The sequence below is a fragment of the Mesoplodon densirostris genome, chromosome 12 (genome assembly GCF_025265405.1).
Source record: "Mesoplodon densirostris isolate mMesDen1 chromosome 12, mMesDen1 primary haplotype, whole genome shotgun sequence".
Classification (NCBI taxonomy): Eukaryota; Metazoa; Chordata; class Mammalia; order Artiodactyla; family Ziphiidae; genus Mesoplodon; species Mesoplodon densirostris.
Window position 1 is genome coordinate 3,247,191 of NC_082672.1, and position 16,012 is coordinate 3,263,202.

The 16,012-nt window shown below is 53.7% G+C and overlaps 1 protein-coding gene across 1 annotated transcript in view; it reads left to right on the plus strand.

Moving 5' to 3' along the window:
• Window positions 1-16,012, plus strand: part of RPS6KA2 (ribosomal protein S6 kinase A2) — a 162,383-nt gene that overhangs the window by 91,199 nt on the left and 55,172 nt on the right. Inside the window, exons 4-8 of the mRNA XM_060115437.1 lie at window positions 2,960-3,040; window positions 5,511-5,590; window positions 8,389-8,495; window positions 11,578-11,615; window positions 13,911-14,053. Coding sequence (XP_059971420.1) covers window positions 2,960-3,040; window positions 5,511-5,590; window positions 8,389-8,495; window positions 11,578-11,615; window positions 13,911-14,053 — 449 coding nt within the window. The remainder of the gene's footprint in view (window positions 1-2,959; window positions 3,041-5,510; window positions 5,591-8,388; window positions 8,496-11,577; window positions 11,616-13,910; window positions 14,054-16,012) is intronic.

Consider the following 16,012-nt stretch of genomic DNA (forward strand, 5'->3'; position numbering starts at 1 on the left):
CGCAGGCGTGGCCTTGGCTGTGGGACCAGCACCATCGTGCTCACACGCTACCCGTTGTTCTCGTCATGACCCCGTGAGGCAGGTACCATCTTCACCCCAGATTACAGAGGAGGAAGCTGAGCAGGGAGCCACCTGTGCGCTGGGAGAGACAGAGCCTGGGTGTGTGTGCTCCAGGCTGCGGGCCCTGGGCTCTCAGCCACAGACCCACCGGGAAGGTGAGCGGCCAGGGCACCAAAGCAGAGGTGGACCCCAGGGAGCCTGAGCACCCGAGTGTGAAAGAGGAAGCCAGTCATGGAGCAAAATGCAGGAGACTGTCCTGGGGCCCAGGGACAGGAAGGACTTCTGTTCTCTTTAATTGTGATAAAATATACATAATAGTACCAAAGGTAAGGTAGATAGCTAGTGGGAAGCAGCTGCATAGCACAGGGAGATCAGCTCGGTGCTTTGTGACCGCCTGGAGGGGTGGGATAGGGAGGGTGGGAGGGAGACGCAAAAGGGAGGGGATATGGGAACGTATGTATATGTATAACTGATTAAATTTGTTATAAAGCAAAAAAAATAAAATAAAATAAAATAATATATATACATAATAGGATATCCATCATTTTAACCATTTGTAAGTGGTGTTAGTAAATACATTTGCAATATTGTATAACCATCACAGCTATCTATACCCCAGACTTTCTCATCATCCCTAGCAGAAGCTCTGTCCCCATTAGAACAATTCCCCACTTCCCTCCTCCAGCCCCTGGCACCTACCCTTCTACTTTCTGTCTCTATGAATTTGACTTCTCCAGGGACCTCATATAAGTAGAATTATATGGTATTTGTCTTTTTATGTCTGGCTTACTTTGCTTGGTGTAGTGTTCTTAAGGTTTATCCCTGCTGTAGTGTGTGTCAGAGTTTTATTTTTTAGGGCTGAGTGATAGTCCATTGCGTGGACAAACTCCCTTTTGCTTATTCAGGCATCCATCAGTGGACCCTTGGGTTGCTGCCATATTTTTGCTATGGTGAATAATACTGCTGTGAATGTCGGTGTCCAGTATCTGTTGGAATTCCTGTTTTCAGTTCTTTGGGGAATGGAATTGCTGGGTCACATGGTATTTCTGTGTTTAACTTTGTGAGGAACTGCCAAACTGTTTTCTACAGTGGCTGCACCATTTTACATTCCCACCAACTTCTCCACATCCTCACCTACGCTTGTTATTTTCCATTATTTCTGGGTGTTTTTTTTATTATAGCCATCCTTTGGGAAGGACTTTTTAAATAAAACTTTAAAAGTACATATCATAAGACCAAAGTATGAACGACTTAAATACTTGGTCCATAAGGTGGTATTCATCATACTTGTCACACTTAGGAATATTTGAGGAAAGTTTCTGCCTTCACACACGTGGGGCCATAGGACGTCACTCGGACATTGCCCTGGGTGCACCAATTTGCTTGTGGAATCTTGGAGTTGTTCTTATTCTCAAGTGGTGATTTTGTTTGTTTTTTTGTTCCTCAAAACTAATCCCATCTGTATTCCCAGATGGCTAAACTTTAGGCAATGTCAGCACTGAAAAGAATAATATTGTAATTGGTTATAACACACTCATTTTTTTAAAGAAATCCATAATCCATAGTTATCCTCAGGAAGAGGAAGAGAAGGGATTTTCCTCTTGATTTCTAGTCCCATCAGAAATGAGAACATTGCCATTTTGTAACCCTAAATGACTCACGCATCCTTGATCCGTATAAGCAAGGATCGTATATGTAAGCTAACGGATGAAGGATTGTAAGGGAACCCACAGGTCATTCCATACCAAAATATCACCCCTCACGTTATTTGTTACTTACAAGGGGATGTACACATCTTTGCAGTGAGAGGCTGATGACTTGCCACCTGACCCAGTGGAATTTAGCATCACTGAGCAAGGGTAATGCGGCACCCCTCCCCACATCTGTTGCACCTTGAGGTCTGCAGCATCACCCAGGAGGTATTTTTGCCAAAAATGTTTAGGCTTGGGGCTTCCCTGGTGGCGCAGTGGTTGAGAGTCCGCCTGCTGATGCAGGGGACGCGGGTTCATGCCCCGGTCCAGGAAGATCCCACATGCCTCAGAGCGGCTGGGCCCGTGAGCCATGGCCGCTGAGCCTGCACATCCGGAGCCTGTGCTCCACAATGGGAGAGGCCACAACAGTGAGAGGCCCGCGTACCGCCAAAAAAAATATATATATATATATATAATATATATATATATATATATATATATAGCCTCAACCTTATAAAGCCTCCAGACCTAACCTCGGTTTATAAGAAATATAGGAGTTAGAGCAACCAGTAAAGAAACAATCAGACACACGTAGGAACAATCTACAAGAAAACTGACCTGGACTTAACCAAAAAGCCCACAAAAAGCACAGGGGAAAAAAATATGCGGGACCATTGTATTCTAGAAGCAAAAGGAATAAGGAAATATAACAACCAGATCTAACATGTGAACCTTGACCGAATCTGAGGTTGGAAAAAATAACAGCTATAAATGACATGGCAGGATGGGCAGGATTGGAATATGTACCAGATATTAGATGATATTATGGAATGCTGGTGAATGTTCTTCAGGGCGACAGTCGCGTTAGGGTTATGTAAGAGATTACCCTGTTCTTAGGGAATGCTGCATGTAAATGCACCTAGGCGTCAAGTGTCACAGCGTCGACAATATATTGTCAGATTTGTGGCTAAAATGTGTGTATGTGTGCGGAAAGAGAGGGAGATAGAGAGGGGGGAGAGAACATGTATCGAAATGTAAGCAGTTGTTGAGTCTATAGGTGGAGGACTCGGGGGGGCCATTCCACCTACTCTTTCAACTTTTGTGTATGTTTGAAAAGTTTGTACAAAAAGTTGGGGGAAATTATTTATATCTAATGTCTTGTGTTTCACATCCTACCTTTGAAAGCCTTCGATTTTTCTGTCTTGCAGTTCGGGACCGAGTCAGATCGAAGATGGAGAGAGACATTTTGGCAGAAGTGAATCACCCTTTCATCGTAAAGCTTCATTACGGTAAAGGGAGGGAAAAAAATTCCCGGCTGTTGAGAGGACCTAGACCAACCCTCCCCCAAATCAGAGGAAATCGGCATCGATTCCTTGTCTCAGCGTCCGGCCCTGTCTGGGGTGGAGTTTCTCACCCCGGGTTCCTGAGCCTCAGATTCTTCTTCTCTGGGGGAGGAAGATGCCCTGTTTCATCTCAAAAAACCGAATCTGAGGGAGCGAGAGGTTACCCTTAATTAAATTATCAAAATGGAGAAAGTGGTTTTAAAAAAAGGTCTCAACCTAGATGGGGTGAATGTATGACATATTTTTGTGTTGTTTCAGAGTAAAGTGCCTATGACCCCATAGTTTCTTTAAACCAGAATGGTAACATCTCGTGCATTTTAAGTAAAGACTATATTTTAGACATTTGAAGGATGGTAGAGCCCTCAAAACTGCCTTTCAAGGTAGACTATTGTTTCCATTTCTCAGAAGAGAAAACTGAGACTCAGATGGAATAATTCTGATTTCTGAGGCCACATATCTGCGATGCCACACAAGGCTTCTTCTTCGTTTGCTTTCTGCCATTTTACCTCCTCGGAGAAGCAATAAGTGAAATCTTCAAATTAAAAGTAATGAGATGGCGGCTCCAGAGTCATGGCAGACTGCATTACAGCTTTGTGCCCTAATGGAGTAATTAATGTGGGCGAAGCGCTGGGCACAACAAGGACAAGTCCCGTACCTTGTTGGTACAGGGTTCAGGGGTGGGCACAGTTGGAGGAGGCTGCCCATGACTTTCACCCACGTCGGGAGTGAAGGCATGAACACACGCAAAGGCGGGAGGACAGAGCTCTTTGCTCGTGAACTTCTGATATTCCTAAGAAGACAGTGTAGAAAGTCCTGTTTGGAAAGCACGGGGCCTCTCCTTTCAGAAATAATAAGCGCCAACGTGGATGTGACCTTGCGGGCAGCCGCGTGGTGGCCGGATCCCTCGGGCCACGGGCAGGTGCCCTTAGATCCCACCGGTGGCGGCAGGCTGACCCCCCCATCCCACGGCCGCCTCAGTGCTGCTGATTTGCTGGTGTCAGAGCCGATCCAGGTGTCGTTGCGGTTGGTTTCCCGGGTGTTTTTCTGAAGCAGTGGAGAACTGGGGTCTCGCAGAGTTTTTTTTTTTTTTTTTTTTTTCTTTTTGCGGTACGCGGGCCTCTCACTGTTGTGGCCTCTCCCGTTGCGGAGCACAGGCTCCGGATGCGCAGGCCCAGCGGCCATGGCTCACGGGCCCAGCCGCTCCGCGGCATATGGGATCCTCCCAGACCGGGGCACGAACCCGTATCCCCTGCATCGGCAGGCGGACTCTTAACCACTGCGCCACCAGGGAGGCCCTCGCAGAGATTTTTAAAGGCATCCTCCACGTGACCTCTGTGATGGATCACAAGCTACTTGTCCTCCGTCTGCCTGTCAAGCCCTAGGACGGAGCATTCATCCACACTGCAGTTTACACAATTCTGACAAAGGGGTTTCTAGTTAGAGGCTTTATGTTTCTAAAACCCCAACAGTTATAATGCTTCTGGCATTGACTTTTAGAAACTGAAAAGTTCCCAAGTGTGTGGGGATGTCAACACCACTTCCAGCCATACTTCCTTTGTGTGTAAAATAGATGCCACGTGCCAGACCAGCGGGAACATTGAACTGACCATCCAGTAGCCACGGTGGTTCGTTTCTCTTGAGCCTCACACGCATGCACCGTGCCCCCCTTTGACCAAGGCGTGCCCGTGCTGGTGGCGGGCGGGGCCTGACCCGTGAGCTCCATGCCCATGACTGTGGCCCTCAGGGGCCAAAGGGAGAGCACGAGCTCTGCTGCCGCCAGGTACAGGCAGCTGGGCCGACCCGTCCCCGGCACAGCCGTAAAAGAAGGAACAGGTGGTGGATATCCTTGAGCCCTGAGCTGTACCGAGCACAGTTCCATAGGCGGGGGAGGGGACTCGTCCCAGACGTCACGGCAATCGCCCTGCTGCTCACCAGCCACCTTCCAGCAAAGCCAAGTCTCTAACAAGACACGGTTGTGCCCAAAGCCCCGTGTCGGTAGTGGTGATGAGAGCAAGTGGAACCTACACATACTTTTCTCCGTGTGTCTTTCAATCCCTTTGTGATTAAAAAAAGGCAGGAAGAAGGAGAGGGAGGGAAGGAAGAAGGAAGGAAAGAGGAAGGAGGCGGGGAAGGGGCGGGGAGAGGAGGAGAAATAACCTCCAGACCATGAAGAAAAGTGAGAGAGACAGAACTCCTCACCGTCCACTCCCTTCCCCAAGTCCTGCCCTCACTCTGCTGTGCGGTCTCCAGCCCGGCCCCAGTCCTGTTTCTGAAATGACCCAGGGTTACAGGCTACACGGTATTGTTTGAGCCAACAAGAGACGGGCTTTTTGCACTCAGAGCCTGGACCCAGGGGATTGATGTCCACCACAGGGGACCATGACACCGAAATGCTCTCAACTCTCTCCTTCCGCAGCCTTCCAGACGGAGGGAAAACTCTATCTGATTCTGGACTTCCTGCGCGGAGGAGACCTCTTCACCAGGCTCTCCAAAGAGGTACACGGAGTGCGGGCTGTGGGTTTCTGCCTAGAATTCGAGGGACAGGAGAGCACGGGGCAGGGTGGGGTGTGTGTGCGTGCGTGTGTGTGTGGTGTGTGTGCAAGAGAATGTATGAAAGTGCGTGTACATGCACGCACATTGTGTGGTGGGTGGCGTGTGTATGTGTAAGTGTGTGTGTGGTGTGTGTATGTATTTGGTGTGAGGGCGTATGGTGTGTGGTGTGTGCGTGTGTTTTAAAGATGTCTCACAAGTCACACAGGGAAGAAATCTGTTGTCCTGGAAAGATCTTAAGAAAACGGACTCTTCCCAAGACCCCCGTGGAGCTCTAGAACCTTCCCTGTGTAGAGCAGATGGAAACTTGATTTATGTTACATAGGGAAGACTTTATGTCACAACGTTTCACTTTCCACCGTAGGAAGACGCTATTAACACGCTGACCACACATCCTGGGAGGGGCGTCGGGAGCGTCTAATTAGGGCTTCACCCATGAGCGCTCCGTGACCCCCAGGGCTTGTCCTTGACCCCCACTACCTGACTTCGGAACATTCCAGGATGTCTTGCAGCGCAACGTGAAAGCTCTCTGGCCCCTGCTTCATGGGATGGAAAACCCAGCATCCTGCTCGAGGCAGTGATCATGCCAGGCTTTTAATCCTGTTGATTCTGTATCACGTTTCCTTTATACAGAAGAGAGCATGATGAAGGTGACAGCGTGTTGACACGATGCACAGAACAGGTTCCCGGCCCTGCTGACGCAACCTCAGCCGGCACCGGGGTTCTTACTGGGCTGTGATGGGGTTCGGGCTGCCCTCCCCCTTTCCTCACCGCCCACTTTTTCAGCAGGAGGTCCCTCCATCCTGTGTGAAACTCCAAAGTGCAGTCAATCAAGGTGGAGCGTCAGTGGGGTCCCCAAGACCTCGAGCCGCTCTCTCCCTGTTTCCTGATGGTCCCTCGGGCAATGGCACAATTGATGTATTGGACTCTTGGCGATAGAGGTTGAAAGCACGGGCTGGAGGATTCAGATCCAAGTTCTCCAAAAGCCCTTTTGGATCAGGTCTCTGGTCCCTTAACCTGCCTCACAGCTGAGCTCACGTTTCCAAAGATGGCGAATCATTGACCTCGGCCAGTTTCTCATCTGATGCCTATTGATTTGCTTCCTTCCCACCCCTGCCAAAGGAAGTCAGGCCACTGGGGGTTGGTCTGTCCAGCATCCAGTGTGACACACCCTGTTGTTGGGCTTCTTGACCAAAAAGGCAACACGCAAGGTACCCATAGGACCCTTTATTTCAGAGTAGAAGTGAAGTTGTCCAGCCTGGGCTCAACAGGGTCTCAGAGTTCACAGAAACACAGGAAATGAATGATACCCTAACCCTAACCCTAACCCTGTGTAAAAAAGTATTTCCCTTCCATCGTCTTCACCGAGCCCACTAGACAGCATCCTTGTGTGTGTCGGTCTCCGTACTGACTGCCTTCAGGAACTCACATCCATGGGTGTTTCATTCCCATAGAGAAACCCTTTGCATTTGCACTTGGTGGCCACGCAGATCTGTGCCCTAAGAGCAGCCAAGGAGAGTAATATGGCCGCCCCTGAGCACTAAGCTGTAGACGTGCCTGTGTGGTTATACACAGAGATGGAGAAAGTTGGGCCAAAGAGAATTCGACAGCCAGCAGGATTTCCTACAGGGAAATCCTTCTCACAGGGAAGCCCACTGAGTATGCTAACCAATTTAGAAAAGAAATACCCAGCCAGGAAACGTGCCGGTCAAGTGTGGAAGACAGAACAGGAGATTCCAGAGGCCAGAGGGGCAGCGAGGGTTGGTGGCACCCAAGTGTCATCCAGGACTTGGGGTGCATGTCCTCCCCACTGGGAGGCATCCCTTTTGTGAAATGGATGTGCTCCACCTTCATTAGCCTGATGTATTCACTGTTCAGTTCCCCAAATTGCCCTTATTCTGATTCTGAGCTTCCCAGGCAACCTTCTGATCATGTATTGATTTTTCACGCGTCTGCCTTCAGAGAGAATTCAGTCATGACGTGGATTTCTAGTCTCTGTGACATTCATTTCTCATGGGGCGGGTAAAGAATGGTTTCTGATATCATCTGGCTTGCTGGTAAGGTGACTACAAAATTACATGCTGGTTCTCACAACCGCAGGGACAGGGAAACAGTAGGAGACAATGACCTTGAGGTCTGCTGGGCACCATGGCCTCGTGTGTGTTTTAGCTAAACCAGGGTCCCTCTCCCGCCAGCCTCTCCGGCAAGGGGCACCCACCGATGCTACACGGGTGGGTTGTATTTGGTAAGACTCGTCCCGCTCTGGGGAGATGTCAGTTCCTAGTTTGCATAAACCCAAGGGGTGAAGAGGTGAACTTGAAGGAGGAGGGATGACATTTGAGACGTATTTTCGGTAAATCCTTCAGGCCTGTTTATGTCAGACCTTCACAGTGTGGTTTAGTTTTTTGTATTAAAGTGTTATATCAGAAGCACGCATATTAAAACATAAACCCAGAAATACACTCCAGAGCTGCATGGTTTGTGGGGCAAGAAAGCTCGGGGGAGGGAACTCTGCCCAGGGCTCCGCCCACAAGGCCTAGTCGCTGTGTGAGGAGTGCCCCCTCCCCTTCACGGGTCCTAAAACTTTGCTGACAGCTCACGTTTCCATTGTAGCAGTTGGAAGAGCCTTGTCTGGGGGCCGCGGTCTGCAGAGCGGAGTGCAGTCTTGGTGGGGCTGAGTGCCTCTCTGTCTTTAACGCCAGCAGCCGCAGCGCAGGCTGAGGTCTTGTCCCCTCTCCCGCCAGGTGATGTTCACGGAGGAGGACGTCAAGTTCTACCTGGCCGAGCTGGCCCTGGCGCTAGACCACCTGCACAGCCTGGGGATCATCTACAGAGACCTGAAGCCGGAAAAGTGAGTGCGGACGAGGCGGGGCGGGGCCCTCTTGCTGCCCACGTCGCCTTGTCCCTGTACTTAATTCCCCAGTGAGGCCGTAGCCTGGGGACTTTCCGGTGCTGGCACCCCACAGGCAGGGATTCCACATGCCCGCCCCTGGAAAGGTGCCCAGACATAGGTGTGGCTTGTGCTGATTTGTGTGGGATGGTTCCAGACTATTCTCACCTGACCCTCATAACACCCCCCAAGGGAGGCTGGGCAGGTGGAGGAGGCTGGGCAGGTAGAGGAGGCTGGGCAGGTAGAGGAGGCTGGGCAGGTGGAGAGGGCCGGGCACGTGGGGAGGCTGGGCAGGTAGAGGAGGCTGGGCAGGTAGGGGAGGCTGGGAGGTGGCAGAGGCTGGGCAGGTAGCGGAGGCTGGGCAGGTAGGCAGCCCACCATTCCTCCTCCCACACCCCCTGCCCTCCCTCCTAGGTGGGCCCCATCCTGCACTGGGAATGTCTCACACGCCATGTCCTCGCTAGTTTGCATCTTCTGTGCCAGTCTCTTCCCCACCTCCACCTCCACCTTGGAAAGCCCTTTCAGCTGTCTTGACAGACCCATTTCTAGGTGACGAGTCAGATGAGCCTTTCTGACCTTTTCTAAAAGACAGTGGCAGCCGATACCCAGCCCAAATTCCAATAAGGTCTGTGTGTCGTTGGCTGTGATCACCTGTGATGTCATCTCCAGGACGTTCGGCTAAAGTCCCTCCAAATAATAGTGTTCTTATTTCAGGTTTTCCTCCTGCTGTTTTCTGTGTCGAGCTGCCACAGACTAGGAGGGGCCCGCTGAGGAGGAAGGACCTAGAGGATCTAGAGGAGGATCTAGAGGATCTAGAGGAGGACCTAGAGGAGGACCTAGAGGATCTAGAGGATATTCTGCTTTCAGTTCATTTGGTTGACCTGACAGTGGTCCCTGCAGCGAAGTTGATGATTTTCTCCCTCTGGCCTGTGACGTGGTCATTAACGGCCCCCTGTCCCCCTATACACTGAGGTCCTTGCCTGCCCCTGCATATGTGGGGCCTGGTGGGACCCCAAGGCTTGGAGCACAAGGCAGCCCAGGCCCTGAGGGCACAGGAAGTAGATCCCAGCCCTTGTTCCTGGTCCCTTAACTTCTCCACCTGCAGGGAACTGAGAAAAATGCGAACTCTGCTCTGAGAAGTGTCAGTCGTTTAAGGGAAACGCCTGGGTTTGCCTAGAGACCAGGAACGTTGCGTATGTCCCTGATGCAAAGCGTATTTGCCTGTGACCAGAGGGAAGTGCTCCCCACGCACGGCTTCAGCTTAACCACCAGCTGGGTAGAGAGAGCGTCACTGGCTGCACGTGTAAATGATGTTTAAATAACCATGAGAGGCCCTCTCCTGAGTATCCCCATACTAAGAGCCACGTCCCGCAAACTCAGCATCGCCTTCAGAAAACAGGCGCTGAGGCCACTGTCACAGCCAGCTCGGCTGACCTGCTCACCCCTGCTGTGAGTTCTGCCCCATGAAGGCAGCACCCCGATTCTCCCTCTAGTTAAAGGTCAAAGGGATCTTTATAGTTAAAAATAGTAATATGTAATTGCAGGATTGAAGAAAAAGGATTTTGTTGTCCATTAGAATTAAAAGGGAATTAATCTTGGAAGTTGCTCACTTCTGGGCAAAGATTAAGTATAACTGAAAAGCAGAGATAAGAACATTTGCTTCTTTCATTATAAATTGTCATCTTAATTATACACTGTAACTTTTTCCTTCCCATTTCCATAAAATAATAGGTATGATTTTTATTCCCATGGCAGATTTTTTTAAATTGTGGTAAGATAAACATGACATAAAATTTACCACCTTGACTGTTTTCAAGTGCACAGTTCCGTCGTGTTCAGAGCATTCACACCATTTGTGCAATCGTCTCCACCATCCATCTCCCAGACTTCTTTCATCCTGCAAAATTGACACCCTGTCCCATGAAACACTAACTCCCCACCACCCTCCCCCAGCCCCTGGCACCCTCCCTTCTATTTTCTGTCTCTGTGGATCTGACTGCTCTAGGGACCACATGTAAGTAGGATCACACCGTGTTTGTCCTTTTGTGGCTGGCTTATTGCACTTGGCGTGGTGTCCTCGAGGTCCATCCACGTGGTAGCCTGTGTCAGAACTTCCTTCCTTTCCCAGATGTGTCTAAGGTACCACATATTAATCCTCACAGCCCACGTCCTGGTCTCTTTAGATCCGGGCTGGTGCCTCCCAGGAGCTGGTGGAACAGAGTTTAATTACAGCAAAGAAAGAAACAGGGCAAGCCAGGAGCCCCGGGGACCTGTGGGCTGATGGGCTGGAGAAGGGCCTCGTGGAAGGCTCGCCTGCGTCCATCCCCTCAGACTCTCCCTCCGCCCTCCCGTGGGCGTCAGCCTCGCCGTACTCCAGAGAGCTGGGAGGAACAGGGCAGTGCTCCCCGTGGGGCATCTGAACGTCAGACGCCTGCACGCCGAGGTCGTGGCCCAGGGCACCAGGAGGGACCCCGTGGGACCGGCTCCCACAACATGGCTCCCGGGGGCTGAGGCCTGAGGTGCCACAGACTCCCCCGGAGGTCGCAGTGGTCCCCAGGGCCAGGCGGGGCTCGTGGATGGGTCTGGCCAGAAGAGCGGGCTCTAGCCGTTGCGGGCCCGCCTGGGTTCAGGAAGTCCCCTCTGAGCAGCTCTGCGTCTGCACAGGCCAGGGCACTCGCGGACCCTCTCAGGCCCATTCATGCAGGACAGACAGCCTGGGGGGGTCCCCAGACCTTTCCCTGGGCTTGAGAGGGTCTCACACCTGCCGTCCCCAGTGTGAGCCTGCTGAGCCAGGCACAAGAACATGGGGGTGCCCTTTGCACCCCACACACCGCGGATGTGCCTATGCTCCTGACCCAGCAGAAGCTGCTGACTAGGGAAGCAGTGGTCTGAAGGACACGTCTGCGAACAGCAGGTGACCTGCCGCCCCCCAGCCAGCGTGGAGACTGCTGCCCAAGGGCCTGGGCGGCTCCCCTGGGGTCTCCGTGCCCTTCCGTGTGTCTCGTCTCTTTTAAAGCATCCGTTTTCCTCCTCTTTCTTTCAGCATCCTCCTGGACGAAGAGGGACACATTAAGATCACAGGTTTGTAAAATTCCACCCGCTACCGACCGATGACTTCACCCCGGCGGCCCTGGTACCTGGGGCCCGACTCAGAGCTAAAGCCCTCTCTCTTATCACACCAGCATGTGCAGACAGGGCTGCCTTCCCCGTGGCCGTGGCTTAGTTCTGTTGGTGTGTGTCTTCCCGGGGACACTCACGCTTCCCAGGTCGGCCCTCCTTCCTTCTCTCCCTCTGACTTAAGACCCTTCTAGTGCCTTTCCTGCTGACTCTCAGCGTCACTGGATGTTTTGGTCAAGAATCTCATCTTAGCATGTCTGCGGGGCCGACCTCCCCACTGAAACCTCAAACCCCTCCCACTGCCATCGGTTCAGGCAGAACGAGCACCACCCCCCCTTGTTCCGTGACACCCACTTGTGCTAATTTCCTCTTGCTGTGTCACAATTACCAACCTCGGTGGCTCAAAACAGCATCAGCTCATCATCTTAACAGCTCTGGTGGCCAGAAATCCAAAACAGCTCTCACAGGGCTAAGATCAAAAGGGGTGCACTCCTTTGTGGAGGCTCCAGGGGAGGATGGTCCTGTCGCCTCTCCGGCTGCCCACTTCCCTGGGCTCACGGCCCCATCCTCCTCCTTCAGAGCCAGGGGGCAGCACCCCAGTCTCTCTCTGACTCTGGCCTCCGCCCCCAAGTCCATGTAAGGACCTTGTGCTTATTGTGCTTCATCCTGGCGCCCCGGAATAACCTCCCTTCTCGAGATACAGCAGGGCCCCCTCTGCCAGGAAGGTGACCTATTCATAGGTTCCAGGGTTGGGGCGTGGACGTCTCTGGGGGCCATTCCGCTGGCCCCCCGCTGGCCGGGTCCTGGCCTGGTCTCCCCTCACACCCGCTCCCCGTGTCCACCAGCGGGCTGTCCCTGCGCGAATGCTCCGCCCTCGCCTCCAGTGGCCGCTGTCTCTGCTTAGGGGGGCACCTGCTCTGTCCCTGTTCTGTCTGCAGAGCCTCCCGTCCTCTGCTCCTCAGCCCCACGCCGTCTGGTCTCCCTGCTGCCTGTCCCCTTCTCTGGGCTGGTTCACCCAGCTCCTGATGGAGCCCCAGTCCCAGCAGAGTGCCCAGAGCAATTGACAGTTACTGCTCGTTAATGTCAAACAGTGAGACTTCTTAAATTTCTCATGAATTATGCACAAGAGCCTGGCACTCATCTGACAGACCCTGTAGACGGCGACCTCCTGGCAGGGGCTGCACAGGTCCGAGGGCGTCCGCAGTGTCTGCTGGTGGGACCTGCCCCCCTCAATGAGTCCAGTTTGACCTGCTGGGGCCCTCTGTGCCTTGCCACGTGTAGAGCAGCAGAAGAAAGGAACCCTTAACAAGCTGAGAAAGTAACCCTGACTTCTACAACGGGTTAAGGCCGTTCAGAAGTGCCAGCATGGCATTTCGTGGAGACTGAAGGTTCTGCTCGTACTGGACCGGTTTCCTCTGCTGAGTGAGGAACTGCGCGTGTATTATGTAAATCGCGCGTGTACAGAGGTAGCTGGAATGGGCATGCGCTGCCACGTTAAAGTTACGTGTCGTATTATAGAGCTTTGGCGTCCCCGGTTTTAGTCGTCGTGGTCAGCCCCGAGACTGATGTGCAGAGTGTCACTTCGGCAGCAAGGCAGCAGACCCACGCGGGTGCTGCAGGCTGTCACTTAGCCGTGAGTTCACTGGGTCCTCACGTGGCCCCGGGAAGAAGGCACGTCACCCTTAACCTCACAGACGGTGAACCTGGAGGGCTCTGTGATCTCAGAACCAGCGTGTTCACTGTGTCCTTCACCCACTGGGTGCAGTAACACGGGCACTGCAGGACGGCGGCCTTGGCTGAAGGTCTCGTGGACAAGGTCCATGGAAGGATACCCCATGGCAAATGCTCTGAAGCCCCGTCCAGCTTGTCCTCCTTCCCCTCCGTGCCTCACCGGCCGGGACCTCCTGCTCGTACCCCCTTTCCCGCCCTTTCCTTCAGAACTAGCGCCGTCTTCCTTCCTTTCCTTCGGAGTAGCCCCGCAGGCCTCTCTGCTGGGGCCGCTGACGTCCAGGGTGTCCTGCTAAAAACAGGCTCCCGGGGAATTGGTGTCGGGCGTCAGGAATGCAGTTTCTGGGCGCCCTCAGGAGCACTCCTGAACGTGTGGGTCCCTATAGAAGCTGACCGGGAGGTGTCGGGTTTGACTCAGCTTCTGCGGGCAGCTCGGCCCCAAGAGGACAGCGGCGGGAGGTGGGCCGGCCGGGCAGCCAGGGCTCCAAGTGCCGCCCGGACACTGAGCGCTGTGTGCTCTTCCTCTTTTAGACTTCGGGCTGAGTAAGGAGGCCATCGACCACGACAAGAGAGCCTATTCGTTCTGCGGGACGATCGAGTACATGGCGCCCGAGGTGGTGAACCGGCGGGGCCACACGCAGAGCGCGGACTGGTGGTCCTTCGGCGTGCTCATGGTACGGCGTGCTTGTGGTACGGCGTGCTCGTGGTACGGCGTGCTCGTGGTATGGTATGGCATGCTCGTGGTAAGGCATGCTCTTGGTATGGTACGGCGTGCTCATGGTATGGTATGGCGTGCTCATGGTACGGTGTGCTCGTGGTATGGCGTGCTCGTGGTATGGTGTGGCGTGCTCGTGGTATGGTATGGCGTGCTCGTGGTATGGCGTGCTCGTGGTATGGTACGGCGTGCTCATGGTATGGTATGGCGTGCTCATGGTACAGTGTGTTCGTGGTATGGCGTGCTCATGGTATGGCATGCTCGTGGCTTGACTTGCTTGCAGTGTGGCATCTGCGGTCCCCAAGGTGCCCGTGTGGCTGTCCCCTGAGCGCCCGCCCGTCCCTGGGGTTCAGAGATCCAGGAGTGACCCGAGGAAAACAGTGCCCATTGTGTGACTCAGGACAAGGGGGGCCACCGACTCCTGGCCCTAGCATTTCCTGGCAGCCTCCTCTCTGTCCCCGCCCCAGACTCCCAGTATCAGGAAACAGAGCTGGGATTCAAGTGAGGATGCAAATGTGTTCAGAGTCAGACCTTTGTACTTAATGCTCTTTCGGGTTTAACATGTGGATTTTAAGGGACGCAGCCCTCTCCAGATTAAAGATATTTTCTTCTTTCAAACACAGAATTCCTCCACTTAGTCAGCAAAATCACCACGAACCAAAATACACGTGGAGCGAAGCGTTTTTACATCTACATCGAGAAACCTGGATTTTCTTTGGGTCATGTGTTTGCAGACAGAGCGTGCAGCGAACACCGTCTAGCCAGGCGGTCTGTAGTCACAACAGAAGCGGGGTTGGCTGCTGTTGCCCGGCCTCACGCGGTCCTTCCTCTCCTCCCTTCCCCCTCCCCCCGCCCATCCCCCGCAGCCGGGCCCTATGCAGGCAGCCCCTCCAGGCCCGCCGTGCCCTCGGCGTGGACCAGACTTCCGAGGCTGTGAGTCTGGCATTGACTGTTTGGGAGTAGCGTGGTGGCATTCCCGGCTTGTCAGCCCCCTCCTTGTGCATTTCACAAACGAGGAAACTGAGGCGACAGGAGTTTCCGTAGATCCGTCGCTCGGCCAGCACTGGCGTAGCGTCCTTCGCACACACGTGCCTCTCGCCCTGGCCCCGGGACTGCTGGGCTGTGTCCTGCTCACGGTGCAGGGCATCAGCTGGGTGCCCCTAGGCTGGTACCCAGGAGGCCACGCTCGGTCTCTCGGTTCTGGTCCCCGGCCCCACGGGCTCGGAAGTGCTGGCTCTGTTGGATTTGTCGGCACGGACGGCTGACCCCTGTCTGTGGGGGGCAGACACGTCAAGCCAGCTCAGGAGGCAGTTCCCACGGCTCCGGCCGGGATGCCAGCTCACGGGCGTACAGTAGGTGACGTCACGCCTCGCGGGCCAGTGCCCCCGTCTCCAGGGTCAGTGCGTCCTCCCCCCGTCAGCCCCCTACGAGGGAAGTCAGACTGTAATGAGAAGCCTGTTCTCAAAACAGAATCACAACAAGTTAAGCACATTAATACAGGCAAGTGATGGGCCCAAGCTCGCGACCTGACAAGGGCTCCGTGAGCATCAGCTGCCAGGGCGCTGGTGACGCTTGCTGTGTTCGTGGTTATGCAGACCTTGAGTGGCCTCTGCTGGGGCGCAGTCCGTCTCCAGGCCAGAAGCCACGGGGACGTCCCGCTCTGCTTACCTTCCCAGCGATCGTCTCTTAGATACGTCGGTGAGACCGTCAGGGTCGCCTCTCCCTCTGCAGGGCGACTTTGCGTCCTCGACTCTGCTCCTGTCCACGGGGGTGCTTCCCCGTTACCCTGTCTGGAGGGTGTGTACTGGGGGGCGGGCATGGGGGCCTCGGCACCCTCGCTGTGGGTTTCACCGGAAGTTTGAAGTCGTCTTCCCGACACCGCATCCCAGGTCCGAGGTTACAGCTCTGCATCTTCGGG